The sequence below is a fragment of the Cervus elaphus genome, chromosome 30, assembly GCF_910594005.1.
Source record: "Cervus elaphus chromosome 30, mCerEla1.1, whole genome shotgun sequence".
NCBI classification, from domain to species: domain Eukaryota; kingdom Metazoa; phylum Chordata; class Mammalia; order Artiodactyla; family Cervidae; genus Cervus; species Cervus elaphus.
In genome coordinates this window covers 67,004,818-67,032,337 of record NC_057844.1, presented here as the reverse complement: position 1 = coordinate 67,032,337, position 27,520 = coordinate 67,004,818, and the positions used below count along the sequence as shown (strand labels likewise).

General features: G+C 38.5%; 2 protein-coding genes across 13 annotated transcripts in view; one reads left to right on the top strand and one right to left on the bottom strand.

Annotated features, from left to right (window-relative positions):
• The window catches only part of GPR180 (G protein-coupled receptor 180), a 43,265-nt gene extending 39,814 nt beyond the window's left edge, over window positions 1-3,451 (bottom strand). For 3 of the 5 annotated variants that reach the window (XR_006338810.1, XR_006338811.1, XR_006338812.1), the window contains exons 1-2: window positions 2,968-3,182; window positions 717-875 (exon numbers count right to left, since the gene is read on the bottom strand). Coding sequence is in view for 2 of the 5 variants with exons in the window: in XM_043891652.1 (XP_043747587.1) it covers window positions 717-875; window positions 2,968-3,112 (304 nt within the window). In the remaining 3 variants the exon portion in view is untranslated. Of the gene's footprint in view, window positions 1-716; window positions 876-2,646; window positions 2,758-2,967 lie in introns of all 5 variants that reach the window. The other 2 variants (XM_043891653.1, XM_043891652.1) reach the window with 2 other exon arrangements.
• On the top strand, window positions 2,771-25,880 carry TGDS (TDP-glucose 4,6-dehydratase). Of its 8 annotated transcripts, none has more exons than XM_043891655.1 (12): window positions 2,771-2,843; window positions 8,423-8,489; window positions 9,262-9,330; window positions 10,461-10,551; window positions 14,768-14,910; window positions 16,043-16,141; window positions 17,230-17,289; window positions 18,529-18,572; window positions 19,174-19,339; window positions 20,741-20,799; window positions 21,335-21,432; window positions 22,699-24,090. In XM_043891655.1, the coding sequence occupies exons 1-12, from the start codon at window positions 2,791-2,793 to the stop codon at window positions 22,782-22,784; spliced, it is 1,035 nt and encodes a 344-aa protein (XP_043747590.1). In that variant the 5' UTR covers window positions 2,771-2,790; the 3' UTR covers window positions 22,785-24,090. The 8 variants fall into 8 exon arrangements, with proteins under 8 accessions (XP_043747590.1, XP_043747594.1, XP_043747591.1 ...); XM_043891656.1 differs by lacking the exons at window positions 2,771-2,843; window positions 22,699-24,090 and adding exons at window positions 6,150-6,372; window positions 25,721-25,880; XM_043891654.1 differs by lacking the exon at window positions 2,771-2,843 and adding an exon at window positions 6,155-6,372.
• The last annotated feature ends 1,640 nt before the right edge of the window (window positions 25,881-27,520 follow it).

The window sequence follows — 27,520 nt, the reverse complement described above, 5'->3', positions numbered from 1 at the left end:
TTAATAACCAGTTAACTTCCAAGGGGTAGGATGGGTAGCATGGCATAGCAGGCTCTTCATTTCTGCATTAAAAATGCCTGCACTCACTCTGGATGGCAAACACCCTAATGCATGGGACAATGTTGATGACAACGGAAGAGATCAAGGATTCAGACAACTAGAATAATAAAAGCAGAGCCTCTCCAGAGGTGAACCTTGCGGTTTACAAATGATGTGGTCCTGGGATGGTCCAAAATGATACACTGTGGCACCGTATGACTAGGTCCCAAGTGTGCCAACAGCATATTGCAAAACAGCATCATTTGGGGTAAATTATACAACTAACTGAGATAACACATGCTTAGTGTTTAGCTCAGTGCTACCAGACAATAAGCATTCAACAAATATAATCATTCACTCCATGCTGCCACTGGGTCAAGATACATCTGCCATATTGGTAGGAATTATGTGACCTATTAGAAGTCTGAATGAAGGAAAGTATACCTTTATAAATTATCTGCATTTTTTTTTCAAAGATTTTGAATAAGAGGGGAAAAAGGCAGTCTATCTTTTGATCAAAGAGATTACTTTCCTTAAAATGTAGCTTAAAATGTACCAGGCAGAGTGTGGTGTGTGCTGTGCCATGAAACATCTTGATATGTAAATACTATACTCCTAACATTAAGGAGGAAAAAAAAAAAAACACATAATGATCAAAGAAAAGGGGAAATACTCACTTGTCAACTGAGCTTTGGATAATTTTTCACTGCAACTATACTCAGGACCACCTTCCTGCAGCTTTCGCCATTCCTGGGCTTGGAACAGGTAGAGTTTAGCTTCCTTTCCAACAGCCACTGCTATGTTGTTGATTCTGACACACAAAAGAGCATGGTCACCTGGGACATTAAAGGAAAAATTATCAACTAGTTTGATCTTGTATGGAACTGAAATGGCAGGACAATTCAATAACTCTATTTATCAAAACGGGAATTGAAAGAGCACAATTTTTCTTAAATCTCATTTTAACTAGGTACTTCATATTAGAATGACCATCCCATTCAGACACAAGTCAAGCGATTATTCAAATTATGCAAAACAATGTGTTGTGTTTCCTTATGCTTCAGCTGATAACTGATTGCTTTTCACTGAATAAACAGCAACATCTGCTGTAGGTAGACATGCACTGTGATAGAATTTCGCCTCATTTTACAACCACTCCAAATCTTTAACACTTGTTTATAAATTATTTGTAGGAATGTCCTGCCAGTTTCTTTTAGTTTTTAATATAACATGGACGCTAATATTTAATTATTCTTTTACTATAAAAAGCAAACATATATAATATAGTAAGAAAGTTTAAATAAATGAATTTCAGATATACTTGACATCTGTGACTTTTACATAGGAATTTTCAGAACAATATATGTTGTAAAACAACTATACAATGAGCCTTGTTGCACACCACAACTACATTTAAGGCCTAGAAGAGAAATGGCAAAAACTAGGTCCCTCTAGGGAAAGGGACTGTGAGTAAGGAAAAGTGAAACAAGAGACTGTTTTTTCATCTTAAGATCTTTTAATTCTCTTGTTATTGTTTTATACTATTATCACTTTGACAAAACATTTTAAACAAATTTATATGTATAGTATGTATCAAAAAATCATTTAAGTCTCTGACATAAACTAATCACATTATAAATTATCAACAGCCTTAAAAGTGATTCTATCCCCTATTAACATTTTGAATCATGTTCTGAATTACGATTCCTATTTCGGTACTTACAAAAGTATGGTCTTGGTATTATTATTTTACTGAATTCGAATTCACTGAAAACTGATGATAGTAAAAACACACACAAAAAGAGAAAGTGCGTACGTTAAAATATTTGAAACACTCTATTCCTCAATCTTTCCTCAGAAATCTGGATTTATTACTTGTTTCTCCTTTATATCTATCAGGTAATCATCAATTAAATATATGGGCTATCTAAGCCTGTTTGCAAATCATGAATAAGCCATACATGCCAGATTTTCTCATGGCACTGTCCAGACTGTGCCATTTATCGTAGTGACATTACTATCACTTGCGCATGCCACACACAGCATGGCCAAAAATAAAATAAAATAAGGGTCCTAACTTCATCAGAGCAAATAATTATTTGAAATATAGTAGTAGTCAGATTAAGAGTACTAAGAGTAAGTATCAAGAAAAACACTCAAACTTTGAGGGTGCAAATGAAGCAAAAAATAGAATGAAAGCAGATTCATTCATTTAATAATTATGGATTTTTGAGGGGGACCAGAAGTGAAGAATCAAATGCAATCTCATTTCAGAAGGGTCACATAGGATACAAATTAAGAAGCTTCCAGGACGCACTTGCATGCATTTCTGTCAAGTTCATCCTAGGCCTCGTGGTCCACAGTAAAGCTAGGGAAGTAACCAAACTATTGTGACAACTAAATTATAAGACGTGGTGAGGAGAATTCAAAACTTCTGTGCTGCAAGCAGGTTTTAACAAATTGATCCTAAAACAAAAAGGACAAAACCCAGGAAATCTCAGTTCTGGAACTTATGTTCAAACGTAATTACGGTGTCTTAATGTACACAATCAAGCTGACAGGAGTGAATAAAGCACGCTTCTTTGAGCGAAGGATCTTCAAACTTACAGCAGGAGAAGGAACAGCACATTCGTTAGCAGGAGAGGAAAACGGGAAACGGTCTTTTAGGTGCAGGATACAATCCCTCAAGGGGGAGGGAGCTGACGAGGATCTGGGGAGCTGCAACAGAGGGGTTGGCCATAAACGCATCCCATGATTCCGGGAAGCCGCGGTAGGGGAGACAACCGGCGACAGGGGAAGCGCAGGTAAGCTGGCTGAAGTCCCCAGCCTTGCTGCTACCAGCTCCAGGCTCCCCAAGAGAGGCGGGGAGGGAAGGGCCCGCGGGATGGGCCCACGCGCCTTCATCCCTCTCCCCGGCCCCGAACCTACCGTGGAACTCGAAGTGGCCGATGCTTTGGCCCTGAGCGTCTCGGGCCGTGGCGCTACTGAAGCTGCCCCGCAGCGTCTTACCCTGGCTGCCTGGTGGCCACCAGCAGCAGGTGAGGGCCACTGCCAGAAGCCGCAGCCCCCCCATCCCCGCCTCCTGCTCGGAACCCACACCCCAACCCCTAACCGCCCGCGGCCGCGGCCCCACGTCGACAGCTTGAGATGGGGGGAGGGGGATGATGGGAGCAGGACCGGCATCGCGGGCCCGCCCCCAGGAGAATAGCAGCCAATGATATGGGCCCCTCCGCCACGATCCAAGGATATTCACCAATCAGAGGCTGACATGGGCGGGACTGCAGATACAGGAGTCCCATCACTCCCCGGCGTGTTGGCTAGTTCCCGCCTTTTTTATGGAGACTCGGGAGGATGTTGCTTCTGGTTACGGAAAAATTATTGCCCTTCTCTCAGCCACGCGCGTGGTGCCACTGCGCATGCGCCTGCGCGTGGCATCGGCCCGAAAGGTTTTCCCGTGATGTGTGGGTTTCGGAAAGAAGAAAGACACAACAGCACCATTTCTGGTGACGTGAGGAAATGCTCCACCCAAGAAAGTCCTATGTGCCCAATTTGATGTCTCAAAGGCAGGAAACTGCCCCTGTCCACAGCTTAACGCCTGGCCACTCGGCACCTCCAACCGACTTTTCCCTCCTAGGTTTCCTGTCTTCTTGTGTTATGCCATTATCCCGCAGGCCAGAGAGCTGAGAATTGTAGCAACCCCTCACCCCCACCCCAACCTCCACCCCTAAGCTCCCTCCATCCAATCAGTTCAAAGAAACAGTTTATTAGCGCTTCTTCTGTTCGATTAGGTTAGGAAGTACTAGCCTCTGTACTACCCAGGCCACCACCTTACGATCATTTACTTGGCCTATGACAACTGATTTGACAACAGTCAGTTTTCTTCAAGTGGTTACACACAGTCCATCTCTACCCTAGAACCACAGAAAGCTTTGGGAAACACTGTATGACTGCGTCATTTGCCTTCAGAGGCTCTCTGCCTTAGCACACAACTCAAACTCTTCAGAATATGACTTTCAAGCCTCTCAGATTTCCACCTCTCAGTGTTTGATGTCCATCCTTATACGGAGCCACTGTCAGTTTGCCGGACACACTCCAAATGCTCCCCTCTGGGCCTATAGCATTTGCAGATCCCTCTGGCTGCAGTACTTCACATATTCTACTGTTTAACCCCCACGTTATCTCATTTTCCTACTCTATTTTCCCAAGGCACGTTAAGAAGACATTCTCAAGCCTTCAGATCTGTGTTAGATACCCCAAGAACCAGAATCTCTTACTACCCTACCTGGACACTTAACCAAACTATATTGTAAATGTCTACTGATTTATCTGAATACCTTAATATATTGTAAGCTCCAGCTGGTCAGAGACTATATCTTGAGAGTAGAAGCTCAAAATCACTTCATGAATAAATGTGTATAAATTATTTTCATTTGACAACAAGCTTTTATTACATATAAGCAAGTTCTCACAACAGACCTTGTAATTTAGAAAAGGAAACCTTGAGGGAAAACTTCATATCATGTATCCAGCATTTTCTATAACTCTGGCTGACTAGGAATAAACTGGAGATATTAGTATTATGAAGTTTTTAAAAATAACATTATTTTTAATTATAAAAGTAACTCATGCTGCTTAGAAAAAAATTTAGACAAAAAGTATGAGATAAAAATGGAAGTCCTCATTTCCTCATTTCCCTGCTCATACTGATACCAAATGTATCTCCTTGTTAATAGTTCAGGGTGGATCCTTTAAGACTTACATTTACAAATTGGTGGTGTTCGCAAACCAAGGACAGGAATAAAATTGGTCCTGAAAAAAATCTGAACATGGGCCTTGAATACTGTGAAGATTTCTTTTTTTTTCTAATCTTCATGATCATCTTCCTTTCTCTCATTGAAGACAGGCTTCTTGCTTCCTCATTTCATTTGAATTAGTATAGCTAACAAGTCACAAATTTCATAGGTCCTCAGAGTTCAATAAGAGCAACCAGACTATGCTGAAACCTTAGCCCAATTCCAAATCTCAGGAAGAGGATTCATTTAGCCTATGGTGAGTCAGATGCACATTCTATGGTCTGCCTGGGTGAGTAACTTGGGAACATGAGAAAAGGTAGGGAAGTCTGGTCAGATAAAACCATAAGTATTCCCTGCAATATATTTTGGCCTTCATTTCTTTTGGAACATCCTTTTTAAAGGCCATTATCATTCAATTGCATTAAATTAAATTTTAGAGCCCATTGCATTAAATTTTATCAGCCCATTACATTTAAAAAGTGAGACAATACTAGTAGGCATATACATTGTATCCAGATTTTCATTATTGTAAGCAACATAAAAGTGAACATATGTTTTTTTTTGCAATATCTATATTATACATCATGAAATTTGGGGATCATAGAGTGGTCTGTCAAAGCTATGGTTTTTCCATAGTCATGTATGGATGTAAGAGTTGGACTGTAAAGAAGGCTGAGCACCGAAGAACTGATGCTTTTGAACTGTGGTGTTGGAGAAGACTCTTGAGAGTCCCTTGGACTGCAAGGAGATCCAACCAGTCCACCCTAAAGGAAATCAGTCCTGAATATTCATTGGAAGGACTGATGCTGAAGCTGAAACTCCAACACTTTGGCCACCTGATGTGAAGAACTGGCTCATTGGAAAAGACCCTGATGCTGGGAAAGATTGAAGGCGGGAGGAGGAGGGGAGGACAGAGGATGAGATGGTTGGATGGCATCACCGACTGGATGGACATGAGTTTGAGTAAGCTCCGGGAGTTGATGATGGACAGGGAAGACTGGCATGATGCAGTGCAGCAGCAAAGAGTCAGACACGACTGAGCGACTCAACTGAACTGAGAGTGGTCTCTGCGTTTGAAATTTTCATATATGTTACTACTTGTTTCCCTCAAAAGGCTGTAACAAAAAGACACTTCCACGTATACTGAGTATTCCCATTCTTCTTGCGTGCGTGCTAAGTCGCTTCAGTCCTGTCCGACTCTGTGCGACCCTATGGACTGCAGACTGCCAGCTTTCTGGGTTCATATAATTCTCGGCTGTTTAGGCGCGCACACAGGAGGGCCCCGCCCAGCCCTCGGTGGGCGGGGACAAGACCGTCCTAGCTCCGGAAGCAGCAGCTATCTGCGCCTTTAACGTGTCGCGGGGAGTGGGACGTGTCGCAAAAAGTCGCGGTGGAAATTCCCTACGATCTACAGACTTGGCACTTTACGGTGCCAAGCCCTGCTGAGCTGGGAGATGTCGGCTGCGGGCCGCGCCGAGTCCTTGGGTCCTCCCGACAGCTTTGCGAAGCGGGTCCTGGTGACCGGGGGTGCTGGTTTCATGTAGGTAACGGCGCCGCTGGCCGAGTAGTGGCTCCCCAGAAACCCCAGCCTTTTCCTGCGCCTCTGCTTGCGCTTGGCAACTTGGGACCAGCTTTGGGGATCTGATTGACGGGGGGAGGGTCTTAACCCACGACCTGGATCGTTCTACCTTCTCCCCCTTTCCCGGCCGGCGAAGACGTGGCTCCTTTGAAACCACGACTTCTTTTAAAAGTCTCCCAATCAAAGCAGAAGTGCCGTGGTACTGTCCCCCTTTCTACCTGGCCCGAGATGTACCTGTCACTCTTTTGAGCACTCCCGCTTTGCAGAAAGCTTCTCATCAACTCATCCAACCCCGGTCCAGTTCCCATCCCATCCTCACCCCGTCGAAACACAGGCCTTGTACGTGTAGGCTTCATGAAATGGTTTTTGGATTATGAGAGCGGTTTCATTTATGCAGCCGACTTAAAAAAAAAAAAATCTTCTGCTGGTGTTTTGACCTATACTAGTCGTCTGAAAGCCTCTTTCCGTCTTACACCCATATTTAATCAGCAAGTCCTCTCTCTACTTCGTAAGCAACCGCTTCTCACCTTCCTCCCCACTCGACCCCAAACCCTGTTACTGTCTGCTTTTGCCTAGACTACTACTGTAACCTCCTGATTAGCCATACCTCTTTCACCCTTGTTCCCTTAGAGCTTGTTCTAAGGCACAGAGTCTGTGTTTGTTAAGTAAACAAGTGTCTCGTTTCACTCCAAAGGTTCCTTTCGGGCTTAAAATAATATCCAGACTCTTAGCCACATCTAGAAGACTCTCAGGTGCCCAAGCTGGAACCTGATCTCCTGTCTTTCTTCCTCTTGCTTTTCTGTGCCTGCCACCCTTGCCCCCTGAAACATAGGAGGCTAGTTCCTCCTCTTTTGAGGCCTTGGTCCTTGCTTCCCCTTTGCTGATGTGCTTTGTTTGCATCACTCAGCTCAGATGTTTGCTCAGACATCACCTCCTCCTGGCCCACCCTATCTGAGTAGCCCCTCTCCCAACTAACACACTTACTACTCCCTGAAATAATATTGCATATTTGTGTTTACTTGCTTAGTGTCTGCATTCACACCCTAGCATGTAAACTGGTGAGGACAGAGACTATGGTTCCCTCAACACCTGGAGGAATGCTCCCACCCCATTAGTACATTAGATCACTTCTATTGGGACAGTGACTTGGAGGAGGGTACTAGGCAAGTTTTCTTTAGTGAAAGGGAAGCGTGGGCATAGAAGAGTGGCAAAGTGCTGGCCCAGGAAAGGTACATCCTAGAAAATTCTGTGAAAGAGCTATCAGGTACAAACTCTGGATTCATAATTTGTTCCTAGGAGCCCAGCGTTTTGGTGCATGTGATAAAATCTGGTGGATTATCTCACAGAGAGATACCTCTGTCTCCACTTCAGGGTCCATCTGATACCCATGATGCCACTATGGATATTCACCTCAGGATGGTTTCAGCAGTTCTTAGCCTTGGAAACCAAGGTTTACCCTAGAACTTCTCTAGGACCTTCCTCTCTCCCCACCCCCAGGATTCTACTTTACACCACCAAATTCTTATATCAAGAAATAGGGTTTCTGTAGACATGCAGAAATTGCAATAAGGTTACAGTGAACATGGACAATTCCCATGTTCATAAGAGCTTAATTTTTACACAGTTATGCCTACAGTCTCTGCAAAAGCACATTATAGTTTAAGTCCATTTGCACTGACCATCACTTGTTGTATTTATGATATTGCTTTACTCCCATACTCAAAGCATGCATGGATAATCTTTTGGCTAATTATTTTCTTATATCCAGGACCAATAAATTCTTTCTTCACCATAGTGTAAAAGGGAATGTAAGACTTTGTATATCAATACTGTTGAGAAGATTAATGAAAAAATGTGGATGGTATATTCAGTGTCGTTATTCTTTCTGTCATCTTGCAATAATTTGTTGGCATCTTTGAATAGTTTCCTAATACTCAATAGCTTAGGGTAACATTTGAAAATTTAAGGAAAAGGTTAAATTTCTACTAACAAGATATGTTTTTTTCTATAGAGCGTCACATATGATTGTCTCTTTAGTAGAAGATTATCCAAACTATATGATCATAAATCTAGACAAGGTAAGTTTGACAAAAATGAGCTCCATATAAAAAGAAAATGAACTCTGTGTACTGAAACTTATTTATATTTTTAAAAAGTATTAGAATCCTGTCATGCTGATATTTTAGTTTTGCATTTGGTCATTTTTAGCAACTTAGGAGCCTGCCTAGTCATGTGATCATATAGGTTTTTAATCTTACATAAAGTCTTGATACTTTTAAATTTGTTATGATAGCCCATAATGTAAAGGTTTTAAGTGTGGTATTTTTACTGTAAGAAAGTCTTCACTCTAAATTCAATGTTTGGTGTAATATTTAGTGTAATCTTGTGATTGTTAACCTTTTTTGGCATTGAGATATTCTGATTATTTTATTTTATTATATGGTTTTATAACTGCCACACCCTGAAAATTGTATATTTATTTTAAAAACTAAAGCATAGTTAAATTAATTTAGTTTTGAGAGTATTTGTGTAATAATTGTAATCTCCTTGGAGATTCTGAAAGCCATGATTCATAATCATTGCATTGTTGACTTTAAGCACAAGATACAATTAGTTACCGTAATTTCATAAAGCATAATAGTAAAAAATATACAGACAAAAAAAATCTTTAAGTCAATAATTTTTGCCTGCCAACCATGGACAATAAGTTTTCCCCCGTTGATATACGCTGATTTGCTAATTATGTTATGGTTAGAAAATCTGTAGTGTTTAAAATAAATTGATATTTTATAAGAAAATCTATTTATTATCACTTTTTGTGTTGTTTTTGTCCCCCTTACTTATTTTAAGTTGGATTACTGTGCAAGCTTGAAGAATCTTGAAACCATTTCTAATAAACAAAATTATAAATTTATACAGGTATGAAAGTGTTCTTGTAATTATATAATTATTTTGTCCTGTGCCTCTTTAGTCATTCAGACATTATTATAGCTTTCTACTTTATAAACCTGTATGATATAGGCTTGGAAAGCATGCTTATTAATGACCTTTTTAATTTCAGAAGCACATGTGGTATAGAGAATATTACTGATACTTGTAGATTAGTACTGCATTATAGTTACATGTGATTTTTGGTGCCTTGGCTGATCTGAATAGCTGATTCAACTTCTATGGTATGTAATTTTTAGGTCCTCACTAGCCTTCTAAATAAGACCTTGCTGGGATTTAAAGAGATTGATACAAAATAGGATATTACTCAGACCAGTCAGTCATCAAAAGCCCAGCTTATAGCCCAGGGTAGTTTTTTCCCATGAAGTTGATGAATTGGCCCTGGAATGCTGATTCTTATTAGCTGCTCTTGAAGAGTCCAAAGAATAAGCCAGGTCACTAATTCAGAAAGGGAAATTTTAATGTCAAATGGAATTACCTTGTGATTTATGTTATTTTAAATAATTGTACAAACTCTCTTTTTAACAGCAGATCATAAAGATTATACTAGGCAAACATTTCATAATTTTTTTCTTCTGTGTGAAAGTGTTTCCTTCAGTTACTGAAGAATTGTTAAGAATACATATTTTTAGAACTAATATATACATATAACATTAAAAATATTTACTTAGTTGTGGTGAGATCCATAATATAGTTGTTACACTTATTTTAGATATACTTCAATAATGGTTATCTCAAACTTTAAAAAATATGTTTAAATTTTTTCCTGTTAACATAGTTACCTCAGGTTGGCAAGAATATTAAGGGAAAAAAACTAGCACAGTCTATAGTAGTAGTTGGTGCTCAAAAAAATACTGTTTTAGATACTTATTTACAAAAACATATTTTGAATTGACTATCTTGTATACTAGAATGCAGGAGAAATACCCCATTACTGTACTTCACCCCTCAATTGAATTTTCAAGATATTCTTTTCTATACCTGGGGTGGGATTAACTTTTTTCTTATCATTTTTTTTTTTTGTTCATGAAATAAAATGGTGATTATGATTGAGAGTGCTCAATGAGACTTCGTTTTTTCATGTTTGCTTTTTTATATAGGGTGACATATGTGATTCTCACTTCGTGAAACTACTTTTTGAAACGGAGAAAATAGACATAGTACTACATTTTGCCGCACAAACACATGTAGGTAAGCATTGTTTTATGTTGCAGCTATGATAGGCAAAGTTTTTTTCCAGTGTTTAGCCAAAATCAAGGTCCAGTAATGGAGTTGAACAAATAGGTACTTAATATATGTGAAAGAACATATACCAAGTTTTATCAGAATAGCCCATGGTCACACTGTCATCAAGATACTTGGTGCTTTCCAGATTACTTGTGTTAGTGTAGAGTAAAATGTAACCTTGAACATTATCTGAAAACTGAGTTTAACCAAATCCAGAACAGTGATCCCTTCTGGGGAAATGGGCCTTCAGCTGTATTTTTATATTGTTTTTCTTAAGGTGAATGGTCGATACACAGTTAAACATTATATTATTATCTGTACTGTTTTGTGCTGAGATATCTTCTAATAATTTGTCTAGCATTTTATGTTACACAAGATAGCATATATTCAGAAAAATTTAGAAGTAAGGTTAAATGAATGATGATAATAAAACACCCAGGTAGCCATCACCTAAACAAAAGGTAGAATGTTGCTGAACCCTCTTTAGAAGTAGTATTGCTACTGCCTTAGTACTTGATTTTTAAGTTGCAGTTTCCCTTGGTGTTCTGTGCAGCTTTACTGTCTCTATTTATCTCTAAATATCTCTATTTATCTCTAAAGAGTTTAGGTTAGTTTTGTCTGTTTTTAGATTTTATAAAAAGGCACACATAAAGTAACATGTAGGTGTGTTTGGTCTTGATTTTCCATGCTGGTAGATTCATCCATGCAGTTGGGTGGAGGTATAATTTCTTCATTGTCAGTGACATACAGTATTCATCTCTTTAAGTATATAACACTTCTGTGCCTGTTTTATTCTTGTTGGACATTTGGATTATTTGCACTTGGGGGAATTTTGAACAGTACTACCATTAAAACATTCTTACACATGCATCTTGGTACACATTAATACACATTTCTCTCAGTATAGCCCTGGCATCATAAGATCTGCACACTTCAATGTAGAGATAATTTCCAATTAGTTCGCAAAGCAATCGTATGAATTTCTTCTCCTTCAGGAACGTAGGAAACCTCCTGTTATTCCAGATGTCACCAAATCTTAGTTGTTAGTTTTTTTCCATTTTTGTCAGAGTAATGTGCAGAGTGATATCTCATTATGGTTTTAATTTGTATTTCCCTGATTACTAATGAAGCTGTGTACCTTTTATAGGTTTCTTAATAATTTAAATCTCTTGTTTTGTGAAATCCTATTGAAATCTTTTGCCTATTTGTAAATTAGTTGCCTTTTTCTCACTGATTTGTAGGAGTATAGTATATACACATATACCCACACATATGTGTATAGACTGGATACTAGTCCTTTGTTGCGTGTATTACAGATATCTTTTTCTCCCACTCTGGCTTATCTTTTCATGTTTTTGCTAGTGTGTTTTGATGAGCAGATATTCTTACATAAATTATGAATTAATTTATGTATCTTTTGTTATTGTTAATGTTTTGGGGGTCTTAAGAAATTCTCTTTCACCCCAAGGTCTTGAAGATATTCTCCTATATTATTTTTGAAAAGGTTTGCAGTTTCACCTTTCACATTTCGATTTGTAATCCATTTGAAATAGATTTTTACATGCAGTATAAGATGAGAATCCAGTTTTATTTTTGAATACTAATTGGACCTCTTCTGCTCATGGGAAAGCTCACCAGTTTTCACTGCCCTGTCATATATCAAGTATCTTTATGCAAGGAACTGTTTCTCAACTCCCCATTTGTCTATTTGTCTGTGCCTGTGTTGATTACACAATATATTGACTAATCTTTCATATCTACTAGAACAAATCCTTTTACTTGATTAATGACAAAGCAGTTTTCCTTCCAGCAGTTTATGAGATGCTTACCAGTACTTCCTGTTGTCAGCCTTTGGTGACTTTATTATATTTTTCCCTGATTACTAATGAGGTTAAAACCTTTGCATTTGTTTATTGGAGTATTCTCCTCGCTTTCCTATTCCTATAGTCTTTAGAAAGTTTCTGTGTAAGTAAGTCTCTATACCATTTTCTAAAGGATTGTCAGTTTTTTTCATTACAGATTTTTATTAGTCATTTATTTATTTCTTTACTTTTGACCTCGCCACATGGCTTATGGGATCTTAGTTCCCTGACCAGGTATCGAATCCTGGGGCCACAGCAGTGAAAGCGCCTAGTGCCAACCACTGTACCACCAGGGAATTCCTCTATAAGTCCCTCACTTACTCTGAATTCAAGCCTTTTGCCACTATTGTTTTTCAATCTGTGATTGGCCTTTTCACTTTCTTAAAGGTATCTTTTGACCAGTTGAAATTCTTCACTTCAGTGTAGTCCGGTTTGTCTATCTTTTCCTATAGGGTTAGTTCTCTTTGTAATCTATGTCAGAATTCTTTTCATACCTCCAAGGGCATGGAGATATTCTCTTATATTCTTTTCATAAAAGTTATTGTTTTGCCTTCTACATTCAGATTTTTCCCCCCATGTCAATATCAGTTTGGCCCAACACAGTTTATTGAAAAGACTCAGCCTTTTCCCATTGCCCCTTTGTTGGAAATCAAGTACCCATATACGCACGGTTCTGTTTCTGTGCTCCTGTTCTGTTTCACTGGTCTTTGTCTATCCTTATGCCATTATCACACTCTAATTATTATAACTTTATAATAATTCTTGGTACCAGCAAAGCAAACCCTCCTACCTTTTAGTTCCAAAACTTTTAAAATTAAGAGCACTTAAAATTTTAGCAGAGAAGGAAATGGCAACCCACTCCAGTGTTCCTCCCTGGAGAATCCCAGGGATGGGAGAGCCTGGTGGGCTGCCGTCTCTGGGGTCGCACAGAGTCGGACACAACTGAAGTGACTTAGCAGTAGCAAAATTTTAGCTGTATCATTTCTTTTTAGAATTTAAAAAAAAAAGTGTTTCCTGCAAATATAGCACTGATAGTTTTCTAGGTTCTAAGAATGTACATGTAGTATGTAATTTGAGCTTGAAGAAATCATAAATAGCATTGCACCTTTGTGTTAGATAACACTGTTGCAGTTGTGGTAAATGAAAAAAGGTGAATATAGCTCTTCTTTGAGACCCCATGGACTATAAGCCGCCGGGCTTCCCTGTCCATGGGATTCTCCAGGCAAGGATACTGGAGTGGGTTGCCATGCCCTCCTCCAGGGGATTTTCCCAACCCAGGGATTAAACCCAAGTCTCCCGCATTGCAGGTGGATTCTTTACCATCCGAGCCACCAGGGAAGCCCAAGCCTGAGTCTCAGTTCAGTTCAGTTCAGTCGCTCAGTCGTGTCCGACTCTTTGCGACCCCATGAACCGCAGCATGCCAGGCCCCCCTGTCCATCACCAACTCCCGGAGTCCACCCAAACCCATGTGCATTGAGTTGGTGATGCCATCCAACCATCTCATCTTCTGTTGTCCCCTTCTCCTCCTGCCCCCAATCTTTCCCAGCATCAGGGTCTTTTCAAATGAGTCAGCGGTTTGCATCAGGTGGCCAAAGTATTGGAGTTTCAGCTTCAACATCAGTCCTTCTAATGAACACCCAGGACTGATCTTTAGGATGGACTGGTTGGATCTCCTTGTAGTCCAAGGGACTCTCAAGAGTCTTCTCCAACACCATAGTTCAAAAGCATCAATTCTTCGGCGCTCAGCTTTCTTTATAGTCCAACTCTCACATCCATACATGACTACTGGAAGAACCATAGCCTTGACTAGATGGACCTTTGTTGGCAAAGTAATGTCTCTGCTTCTTAATATGCTGTCTAGTTTGGTCATAACTTTCCTTCCAAGGAGCAAACGTCTTTTAATTTCATGGCTGCAATCACCATCTGCGGTGATTTTGGAGCCCCCCAAAATAAAGTCAGCCACTGTTTCCCCATCTATTTGCCATGAAGTGATGGGACCAGATGCCATGATCTTAGTTTTCTGAATGTTAAGCTTTAAGCCAACTTTTTCACTCTCCTCTTTCACTTTCATCAAGAGACTCTTTAGTTCTTCTTCACTTTCTGCCATAAGGGTCATGTCATCTGCATATCTGAGCTTATTGACATTTCTCCCGGCAATCTTGATTCCAGCTTGTGCTTCATCCAGCCCAGTATTTCTCATGATGTACTCTGCATATAAGTTAAATAAGCAGGGTGACAATATACAGCCTGAGTCTACTGGTTGCTGTTTCCTTTGTCCCTTGAAAGGAACTGTTCTGAATGTTTCTTCTTTTTTTTAGATCTTTCATTCGTCCGTGCCTTTGAGTTTACCTACGTTAATGTTTACGGTACTCACGTGTTGGTAAGTGCTGCTCATGAAGCCAGAGTGGAGAAATTTATTTACGTCAGCACAGATGAGGTCTATGGAGGCAGTCTTGATAAGGTGAGCTTAGAAAATGTCTGTTTCAGCTACTTACCCTGTACCACCATACAAACAAACCTGTCTGATGAAAATACTCTGGACTTTTTTTTAATCCTCTGATTTTACACACTTGTGGGACTCTTCAGACTGTTATTCCATTGTGTCTTCTATTTAAATCAAATAATGCCACCCCACACAGGGAACAACAGCCTAGTCTGGTACAGATTTTATATAATTTGACTGACAGTATTTTGAAAGTGAGCTCTTACTGACCACCCAGTCTTACATCATGAATGTCATTCCCATGGCCCAGTGCATGTGTTAGGCCTGCAGCGTAAGGCCTGTCTCCCTTATCTTCTGCTCAGAAAAGTACATTGCACTGTCAAGGAGTTAGTGTGAAATTGTTATAGAAGCTGGAATCTGTTCTACATTGTTAATCATTTGTAAATATTATACTTTTACACAAAAAGTGGCTCCGTTGTTCACTCTATTTTTCATAGTGGCTACAGTGACCTCATTTTATTTTTAAAATATATTTATTTACCAAAACACATATACAGTGGGGAAAAAAAAAGTAGCTTGAAAAGACTTATAGTAAGAAAAAGCAGACCTGACCATTTCTCTTTCATGCCCCATCCCACTTCTGAGAATCAACCATTTGCAAAATCTTTCTGCAATTTTTATCAAGCAAGCCTCTTCCTTCTTATACTCTCGTTGACCTACATCAGATCTGACACAGTAGCCAGGATGTTTTTTAAAACCTAAGTCAGATCTTGATGTTATTCTGATCAAAAACCCGTCAGTGTTTTGACAGAGGCCTTCAGTGTTCCACATGCTCTGGCCTCTAGCTTTCCAACCTCATCTCACATCTCTCTTCCCTCACACCAGCCTCCTTGTAGTTCCACTGGACGCAGTTCTGTCTCAGGGACTTTGTACTTGCTGTCCTGCCTGCCTTGTAGGGTTGTTGTGAACTATAAAGAAGTTACTACATGTAAAGAAAGTGCTTAGAAAAGTGCCAGGCACATAGCTGTGTTTCAGTAAATGTCTTTTAAATGTAAGTGGGTTAACATTTCAAGTTTGTAATATATTCTCTGATTTTTCAACTTGGGAAGTATACATAATACTTAATTTTTTAATATATCTTTAAAATTAGGAATTTGATGAATCTTCACCCAAACAACCTACAAATCCTTATGCATCGTCTAAAGCAGCTGCTGAGTGTTTCGTACAGTCTTATTGGGAACAGTATAAGGTAAGAATTGGCTTCAGAAACTGGAATCATTTTTTTTTGGGACTTAGGTATTAAAACTCCAGGTTATCATTAGGCAGCATTTCATTTTTAGAGTAGAAGACATAGACTGAGAAAAGTTATATATTAAGAAATCTTAAAAACTAATTTTCAACATTTTGTGGACAAAGCATTGACCTTTCTTCTTATCCAGTCTACCATTTAAAGGAACAATTTCTGGGGATTTCCCTGGCAGTCCAGTGGTTAGGACTTGGCGCTTGCACTGCCATGGGCCTCGGTTCAGTCCCTGGTCTGGGAACCAAGATCCTGCAAGCCACACAGTGTGGCCAAAACAGTAAATAGAAAAACAAAGGAGCGATTTGTATATATGTTGTTTCTACTTCGCTAATAGGTAGAGTGTGACAGCTAGAGTGAAAAGCCCTGTTGGAAAATCCTGATTCCAAGGAGTCCTCAGAGTGAAGGGAGACAGAGGTAGAGGAGATTCCCTTACCTGCCACTGCTCCTCTCGGCCCCTCGTGGACGGAGCTGGGTTTGTCCCCGTGGCTGTCAGTGTCCCTGCGGGAGCCTTGCCCACTGTGAATCATCAGCTTGAATCCCTGCACTTCACTTCCCACTGATCTTCCAGTTATTCGGGACTGGGTCAGAAAGGAGAAGCAAGGAATTACTTCAGGTTCTCTAGCCTCTTATGTTCCAGTAGCGTTGGTCTTGTAGCTCTTTTCATTTGTAAGGGTTGTTCCAGTAGAGAAAGCCAACTTGGAAGTTTAACAGCTCAGATGGTCTTTGAAATAATCAGTTGGAAATGTCCTTAGTTTCCTGAAATCAGACCTATAGACCTGCCTCCATCTATTTTCATCCTTCCCTTGTCCCAGTAGAGACTCTTTTTCTTCTTTATTTTGGAACCTCTGTCTTTTTCTGAATCTCATCCTCTCCTGTCTTTTCAGGAACCTTACATTAGAAAAAAAATCCCTTCGCTTCTGTCCTAAAGGTGTGTGGAATTATTTAGCCAAAAGTGCCCATATTTTAAAACTGCTTATCTTTAGATAATCAATTATTGGACCTTTCCATGACCTTAATGTCTAATACTCTTTAAGTTTCCAGTTGTCATCACACGAAGCAGTAATGTTTATGGACCACATCAATATCCAGAAAAGGTACATTTTACTTTTGAATTCACGTTGTGTTTTAGTGACTGTAACTCCTCATGATTTAAAATAATCTCACTTCAGTTATTTGTACAAAATGATTTCTGTTGTAATTAACCATAATTATAAATGCTATATAGGCCACATGCCAATCTCGATAGGTTTGGAGTGTGACAACTTGATTTCAGTCTCAGCTTGATACTTACAAGCTGGCATGGCCTTAGTTAAGCCCTTTGAGCATCATCTTTAACTTGATGGGTAATGATAATATTTAGGAAGAATTTTGAAAGATCCAGTGAGATGATGTATGTGAAGATGCCTTGTACGTTGCAGGATTCTAAAGTACTATAGAATACTCCCATCATTAATATCTTGCCAGTGAAGACTCCTTCCTAGTTTGCAGTCAGGCCATATGTCAGGCTGAACAGAAAGGTAGACACTAGTTTGAGAGTGATGCAGGAAGCTTGTACATAAATTTATCTTACAATCTGCTGATTAACTGTTCCCCAACTCCTCTGTATTATGCAGGCCTGAGTGTCTTCCAAAAAGTAGTTTAGCAAATAAGATGTGTGGTTAAAAGGCTGAAAATGAGTATATGGTTGATTCTGTACCATAAAGCCCAATGTTAAGTAACTACTAGTCTCCCTGCTAAACTCTCGAGCTGGGTTTTCTTACTTCTTAGCTATTGCATTGATCTGTCTGCCCAAAGAAAAGGACCATGTCGTGATCTGCTGATATTAATATATACTTGGCTTAATTTTTAGAATATTCTTAACATGTTTATTATAAATTCAATAATTTCTTGTCTCACCATGTTTAACATAAATGTTCTTTGAATACAGTGGCACTGGAATTGCTTTTTGTTAATTTCACAATAACTTATTGAGTAGATAGTGTATTTAAAGTAAGAAGTAAGCTATGATTCATGCCTATAGAAAACCAACACAAACGTGAGCTTACCGTGAGAATAAACTGTTCACGAAGACTTTACCTGAGCGCTTTCTCACTACTTATATCATCTTATCTTCGTTTTAATCTAGTGGTAACTGGTTTTATGAAATAGGAAATGATCTTAGAGTTCTTTTACTTATCAGAATTACAACAGGTATTTTGTGAACTGATAAGAATTAAAATTTACCCTTAAGTGTGTTTCCTAACAATAATAACATTTTAATGTTATGGTGAGTTCAAGTTTATAGTTATGAATGAATTTCCAAAGTCTGAAATGATATTTGAATATTCTTTTAGGTTATTCCAAAATTTATATCTTTACTACAACACAACAGGAAATGGTATGTTATTTACCTTTATATGCATGTTCTTCTGGTATGTTAGAGTATTTAGTGTCAGTCTTTCTTGAAAATCATAAAGCGTTAGAGTTGGAGGCCTTAGAGTTTAGTGTCACAGCAAATTTAAGAATGCCTTCTACAATTAGTAGTAATAGTTTTTAAAATAATTATAATGGTTAATTCATCTTTATAATTTGATTATGGATAATTTTAATTCTTAAATAATCTACCTTAAAACTTTGAGTTATGGCATTACAGTTTGTCATCTATCTTTATGTAATTTTATTTTTGCAAAAGATTTATTTAATTCCTAGAACTATAGATAGTCTTCAAAGTGAACTTAAGGTATAGAATTGATGAATAACTATTTCTGCAGGGGTCACTTAGGTGTTTGCCACTTTCCTAATGAGTACTCACAGATGGTTTAGAGATGTGTTAGGAATTATGGATAAAATTTAGAAGTCATGAGAATTTGTATTTTCAGTAAGAGAGATCTAGGATCTTTATGGGAATTGGTTTCTCTGAAATTGTACTGTCATTGCGTTACCCAGATTTGGGAGAGCTTACTTTTTTACACTTTATGATTCTCTTTTCATCTTTTTAGCTGCATTCATGGGTCAGGGCTTCAAACAAGAAATTTCCTTTATGCAACTGATGTAGTAGAAGCATTTCTCACTGTCCTCAAAAAGGGAAAACCAGGTGAAATTTATAACATTGGAACCAATTTTGAGATGTCAGTTCTCCAGCTTGCCAAGGAACTAATACAGCTGGTATGTATATATTATAAAAGGATAATATTTTCAAAATAGTCACTGAATTAGTGATAGTAATCACAAATTTTGTCAAAATCAGCAATTTACCATTTACTCACTGGAAAAGTGAACAGGTAAGAGAAAGAACTTCATAATTATGTGCTGAGATGTGTCATTTTTGGAAAGTGTATCACTCATTCAATCACAGCTTTTCAGGAAAAAAATTCCACTATATTAAATGTACATACTCATTATAAGACATAATCAATTTCAAGAAATGAAATGTTAAATTGTGTGCCCTAGAATCAAGAAACAATGATATATAAATAATAGTTCTGTGTGTATTAGTGAGCATCAATTATAAATCTCAGCATGCAGTAGAAAGAGCGACTGAGCAAATGGAAAAGCATGTTTTCCTTTGCACTACTCACTTAACATTTCTATACTCCAAATGTGTGGGTTTTCTACACCCAGCAATTCTCAGACACCAGCTTAGTAGGGTCCTACAGTTTAACTCAGTTCTGACATTATCTACCTGGAGATGGTGTCAGATCCCATAGGTTAAGGGTTCAGTCCCACAAGACTGCCCTCACTTAACACGTCAGTCCTGAGACCTGACTGTCACCTGTGCTTCCGATCAGCCAGGTTTAAGTCTGAGATAATCTGCTAGAGGTAGTCACAGAACTCAGGAAAAGAGTTTGCCCACTGGATTGCCGGTTTATTACAGAGGATGGAGGAGATCCTTAGGGCACACGATACGAGGGAAAGGAGATGGAGCTTCCTGCCCTCTCTGTGTGTGCCACCCTCCCAGCACCTGGACCCTCTCCTTGTGGGGTCTCTATGGAGGCTTCATTAAGTAGGCATGATGGGTTAGATCATGGCCACTGATGATTAGTTCAACTTCTAGCCTCCTCCCCCTCCCCGGAGGTGGGGGCAGGAAGGCTGAGTTCCATCCTCTAATTGCTTGGTTGGTTCCCTTGGCACCAGTCTTCATCCTTAGGGGCTTTCCAAAAATCACTCATTAACATAAACGCTGATGTAGTTGAAAGGGACTTGTTATAAATAGCCAACAACACCTTTATCTCTCATCACTTAGGAATTTTTAGGAGCTCTGTGCCAGGAACAGGGATGAACATCAAATAGACATTTCTGATTTTAAATCATAATATCACACTCAGTAATAATCCAAAGCCAAAAAATTCATTTTTTTCCTATAGTTTTTATAATGTGTAATCTTTCTGAGCTCCAGCTAGAATTTAGATTATAAAGTGTAGAAAGTGTTAATAAAATGTTATTCACCTTAGCTGTCTTCCCATTTGGAGGAGGCTGTTTTTCTTGTTGTTTGAAACAGTTGAATACCATTTTTATTCACTGATCTCATTTTATAATTTGACTTAAATGTCTTCTCCTTTTTGACAGATCAAAGAGACCAATTCAGAGTCTGAAATGGAAAACTGGGTTGATTATGTTGATGATAGGTGAGTAACAAGTTAAAGAATTGGAGAAAAGTTTTGAAATCTTAGGTGCTTTTAAGATTATAAATGTATGGCCTTACCCAGAAAAGTTTCTCTCTTCGGTTTTCTGCTAAAATATTTTTTCCTAATTATAAATGTCATAAGAATACATGTGTGACTTAAAGTTTATTGACCCTTTCCAAGTCTGAGATTTCCTTGAGTGTGACATAGGGATAGTAACATCTTGCTATGGAAGTATTTTAAAATATAATTTCTAATGTCTATAAACTACCAGACCCAGGACATGTAAGATAAAGAGTCCTAACAAGTTTATATGTGGTTGAAATAAGTAAAGGATAAGCCACAGAGGGTTAGGCATCTGAATTATAGATGGTTTTTAACATATACTTTATTTTATAAATTTTCTATAATGGGGTCATCAGGGGAAAATTTTTGAGAAAAAAATTTGAATTATGGACTCATTATTTCTCTTAAGTATTTATTTAAATTTGTAAATATATATCCACAATGTCATTTTAAATCTGTTTTGTTTTCTAAGACCTACCAATGACATGAGATATCCAATGAAGTCAGAAAAAATACATGGCTTAGGATGGAGACCTAAAGTACCTTGGAAAGAAGGAATTAAAAAAACAAGTATGTTATGAATTGATCCCTTGAGGGTAGGGGGAGATTCAGTAAAATTTTAAGGCACAATAATTTGTTTTTTAGGAGACTACAAATTCGGCAGAATGCTATGGTAAATCAATTTCACTTTTCAAATTTTTACATTTAATTTATTTCTAATATTAGTAATTAAGTGTCTTGAACTTCATAGACTAACTTCTGATCAGGCTTCTTCTTATTAGTATTTGTCAGATACCTATTTCATTGATTCTCAGATGCACATTTTTCACTTTTTTCACCTCCTTCAGAGGTATGTGTTTTATAGTCACTAGTGTCTGATAATTCTTGTTTCAACTTTTTTTCTTTCTTACTAATCTGTAAAGTAATGGTTCATCTTAAGATCAGACATCTGAGATTTGGTAAAATAGAGACAGTTGCAGTTTTTGAGTCTCTTGAATCTTTTTATACTGAAACAAACAGGAAACAAATTTAATATGTGCAGCAGAAATATATTTTAAAAAGTCTATATAAAATCTGTGTATAAATATGTATAACTGTTAAATTCTGTTTAGAAATATACTCATGAGAAAAGATAGCCAAGTGTAGGAAAAAAGTCTTGGTTCAGAACTGGACATACAAAATACTTATATTGAGTTCTAAAAAGCAAATTCAAAGATAATTTATCATTTTTTCAACTAAAAAACTTTGTTAATAGGACAGCAGCATAAAGTAATTTTACATATTAACAGAAGGAAGTTCACATCTCACTATGCCTATCATGCAATATTGTGACATTTACATGAACAAAATACTACACTTTTTTTCTATGACTTTAAAACCAGCATAAGTGACTTAGCTACCTTTTCCCCTGAATTGTCTAAAATCAGAATGTTTTAACACTTATACCAGCAAATTCAGTATTGAAGGACTTTTGAAGTTAAAGAGAAAAAGAAATGTTGATTCTTTTTTTTCTTTTATTTGAACTTTTTATTTTGTATGGTATAGCCAATTAACCATGTTGTGAAAGTTTCAGGTAAACAGTGAAGGGACTCAACCATACATATTCATGTATCCATTCTCCCCCCAAAATTGTTGATTCTTAAATCTAAGTTTTCAGGTGATGAAACATCTCCTGATTAACATCATTGGTTCAAAATCAAATTGTTTTCATCTTTAGGCAATCTTTGCCTACACATTAGCTGATGAGCAAGACTTTTCTTATTTAGTAGGAACTCAGTAAATAGTTGGTTAACTGATGTTGAGTTTTTAAAATTTTTTTGTCTTTTGTCTTATCAGTTGAGTGGTACAGAGAGAATTTTCACAACTGGAAGAATGCAGAAAAAGCATTAGAACCCTTTCCGGTACAACCACCATTTGTATAGCCGGGACAGTTTTCAGAGAAAGAAGAAAATTATCCTACCTACCTCGACAAGCGATATGAAATCAAGTGACCAAATGAAGCATCTTCTTTTTCATTTGGAATTAGATTATGACTTTGTGTATAAAAATCAAATGTAAAATGCCTCAATCTATAGAAGAGGTTCAGTATCAGCATAGGATTTAAATAATTGTAATTCTCTCAGAAACATTTTATCCTGAAAATTAGGAACCAGTATGCATAGAAAGACTTCTTGGTAGATGTGGTTTGGGAAGGATGAATCTCCTGTTTCTGAGAACAAGGACAGGTAATAGCTCTGGGCAGATGACAGCCTTTGCTGACATTGAACTCTACAGCTTTTCCCACTGCCTAGAAAGTCTCTGAAGTCTTTTAGGCAATGTAGGATGAGCCTTATGCCCTAATTTATGTTTTTAAGGTCAGATGTCATGCTACAGTTGCTTTAAAAATGGAACAAATGGAAGCATATCTAGCACTTTTTAACTTTTGATAATTTTTATAAAATTAAGTTATAAAAGAGGTAGTTTTTATATTTTCAAAATCGATCATGGAACTATATAAGTCATCTTGTATCAGAGAAATTTTATCATGTATTTACTGTTTAAAATGGTTTTATTTATAAAATTATCAGTATTTTCATGTGTTTAATGTATCATGTGGCTTTTTAAAAAGTATGTCTTTGTTTTGTACAAAATTTTTTAAATTACTTGATTATCATGTATTTTTAATTCCTCTCTCCCCTAAAGTCTTTAAGATGATTTGAAAAAGTAACTGATTGGATATCACACCAAGTAAAGGAAAAGAGTCGAAGGCTACACCCAACTTTCTGGCTTCAGTGTATGAGTGGTAGTTTGTTTCCTCTGTGGAGTAGAAAGTGAGGTTATTAACTCAGAAGTGGTTGAGGATGGGTGATAGATTGGAGAATGTGAAGCTTGGGAAAAGAGTAGGAAGCAAATCCAAAATTAGTAAGGGGACTTGCCAAACAAGAATGAAACATAAACTGAAGTTAAAACACTGTCATTAGCTGTAAGAATAGACCGAGCCAGAGTTGGGCATAGTATGAGGCGCAAGGACTAGAGAGTTGAGTGAGAACAACTGACATGATGGTCCTCTGGTCCTAGTTGTATAGGGAAGGAGTGCTTCTTGGAGCTCTGGAGAAAATGGAGTTGGGGTAAGAGCTCAGGGAAGCGGCTGTAGGAAGTTACAGGCAGAAAATGGAACAAACAGAGCAAATTGTCTTCAGTGGCATTTGGTCATTAAGGGTAGATGACAAAATAAAAACACTCACTCCGTGTCCTTTGTTCTGCATCATTTGTTCTTGCATGTATGTTTATGATCTTTTCATTCAGTGAAAATACCCCGTATGATGATATGATGGCCATATGTCAATTTATATCTATCCAAGGGCTTCTCTCGTAGCTCAGTTGGTAAAGAATCTGCCTGCAGTGCAGGAGACCTGGGTTCAATCCCTGGGTTGGAAAGATTCCCTGGAGAAGGGAAAGTCCAGTATTCTGGCTGGGAGAATTACATGGACTGTTTAGTCCCTGGGGTCACAAAGAGTTGGACTCGACAGATCGACTTTCACTTTTTTTTTTGTTTTGTTTTGTTTTGTTTTTTTTTTTCTTCAGCCAAGACAGCAAAAGAGATGATTTATTGTACACGTTACATTCAGCCACAACTGAGAAGAGAACTAGTCCATAGTTATCACAGGTCCAGGGCAAAGGATCAAAAGGGACGGCTTTGATACGAGCAAGGTAGGTCTCTCAAAGGTGGTCAAGGCGATCAGAATGGCCATAGATGTTCCAGATCCATTGAGAAGTTCTAGATAGTAGGCATGCAGTCCACAATTTGTACCAGCGTCCCTGGCCTCTGGCTTCCCTTGTTTCTGCTTCTGTGGCTTCCATGGGTGTACAAGTTTACTTGGACCTCTGCCTCATCTTTCTTCTTTTGCGCTTCAGCCTGCGCATTCGCTTCTTCCTCCACTTCGCTCTCATGGCGCAGAGGTTTCTCAAAAGATGGCGCTAAGGCCGAGCCGACTTTCACTTTTAAAGCCAGGGAATGTATAAGAGCCAGAGTGAACCTTAAGATAAACTGTGTACTTAGGGTGATTATTACATTTCAGTTTGGATTCATCCTTGGTTAAAAAAAAATAGACGCACCATTCTGATGAATCATGTTGATAATAAAGGAGCTATACATATGTAGGGTCAGGGAGTATATGAGACACCTTTGTTCCTCCCTTTCAGTTTTGTGGTAAACCAGAAACTGCTCTAAAAAAATCATCTTTAAAAAAAAAAAACAACTTCAGGACTTCTCTTGTGGTCCAATGGTTACGAATCTACCTGTCAATGCAGGAGGCATGGGTTCAATCCCTGATCGGGGATGATCCCACATGCCACGGGGCAACTAAGCACGTACACAACTACTGAAGCCCCCATGCCCTAGAGCTTGTGCTCTGCAACGAGAGAAGCCACCACAGTAGAAGCCTGTGCACTGCAGGGAAGACCCAGCAGCAACCTAAATATGTAAAATATTTAAAAACAAACAAAAAGAACAACTTTAGAAAAGAAGCAACGCTGAAAACTTTTTGTCTCCAAGAGCCTTTAAAAACTGCCTCCCTTTTCTCCCTGCTGTGTATTCAACTTACTGCTGACTTTCATTCTGCCTCCATGGCAGGAATTCTCCTTTGGGTCATCAGCCTCAAAAACCTTCCTGAAAGGGGCTTCCCTGGTGGTCAATTGGTTAAGACTGCACTTCCAATAATGAAGGGGGCACAGGTTCAATCCCTGGGTGGGGAACTAAAGTCCCAGATGCCATGTAATATAGCCAGTAAACTGAGAAATACTTAAAAAAAAACCCGGGAAATACCATCTACTCTCATTGCTTTAATTACTATCTTTTTTTTTTTTTTTCCAATTTCAGTTCCTTATCTCTACCCAAGATCTCTTCTCAGCTTCTGATCTCCAGTCACCTAGAGCCAGACATCCTGGAATGTGAAGCCAAGTGGGCCTTAGGAAGCATCACTATGAACAAAGCTAGTGGAGGTGATGGAATTCCAGTTGAGCTATTTCAAATCGTAAAAGATGATGTTGTGAAAGTGCTGCACTCAATATGCCAGCAAATTTGGAAAACTCAGCAGTGGCCACGGTACTGGAAAAGGTCAGTTTTCATTCCAATCCCAAAGAAAGGCAATGCCAAAGAATGCTCAAACTACCACACAATTGCACTCATCTCACACACTAGTAAAGTAATGCTCAAAATTCTCCAAGCCAGGCTTCAACAGTACATGAACCATGAACTTCCAGATGTTCAAGTTGGTTTTAGAAAAGACAGAGGAACCAGAGACCAAATTGCCAACATCCGCTGGATCATTGAAAAAGCAAGAGAGTACCAGAAAAACATCTATTTCTGCTTTATTGACTATGCCAAAGCCTTTGACTGTGTGGATCACAATAAACTCAGGAAAAGGAAGCCTGGCATGCTGCAGTCCATGAGGTCACAAAGAGTTGGACATGACTGAGTGACTGAACTGAACTGTTCTCCGGTTTGAAATAAATTTGATTAAGGGCTCAAAAACTTAAACATAGAATTACTATATGATCCAGCAATTTCACTCCTAGGTATATAGCCCAAAGAATTGAAAACAGGATCTCAAACAGGTGCTTGTATACCAGTGTTCTAATGAACGTTCCAGTAGCTGGAACCTATCCAAATGTACATCTACAAATGAATGAAAAGATGTGGTCAATACAAACAATGGAATGGTATGATTCCACTTAATTGAAGTACTTAAAGTAGGCAAATTCATAGACACAGAAAGTACAGCAGAGACTGAGCAGAGGCTGAGAGAAGAGGGGAGTTATTGCTTAATGGGTACAGAGTTACTATTTGGTATGATGAAAAAGTTCTGAATATGGATGATGGTTGCATCCTGAATGTACTTAATGCCTCTGAATTGTACACTTAACAATAATTAACATAGTACATTTTTTGCTATGTAAATTTTAGCACCATAATAAAAATCTTTTTAATATGTACCCAGACCAACAGCATTTTTATCTGTTGTTAGACCTGCAAATTCCTGGGCTCCATCGCAGACTTACAGAATCTGAAACTTTGGGGATGGGGCCCAGTGATTCTGATCACTAATGTTTCAGAACCTCTGCTCTATGATGTGAGACAGGGGGAGGAGGCCAGAGAGCAACGTAACTGGGCCGTGGAGGGGCTTGTCTGCTATGAAAAAAGTGCTTTTACCTCATTCTTCCGGGTTTCCCCGGTGGCTCAGCAGTGAAGGATCTGCCTGCAATGCAGCAGACCTCTCAGGAGACGGAGGTTTGATCCCTGGAAAGGAAGATTCCCTGGAAAAGGAAATGGCAACTCATTCCAGTATTCTTGCCTGGACAATTCCATGGACAGAGGAGCCCCGTGGGCTACATTCTATGGGATCGCAAAGAATTGGATATGACTAAGCACTCACTCACACCTCATTATTCCAGCACCAGCAGAGAGTTAATTCAGGATTTTAAGGAAGAAATCAACATCATTGGATTTGTGAGATTTATCTAATTCTTAATTTCAAACTAATATGTGCTCATTGCAGAACACTCGGAAAACTAAATCAATAAAAAATGCAAACCACTCAAGGTCTACCACTGGACAAAGACTCTGGCTAATATTCAGATGTATGTTCTGCATTTCATTTGTTGGAACATATATACACAT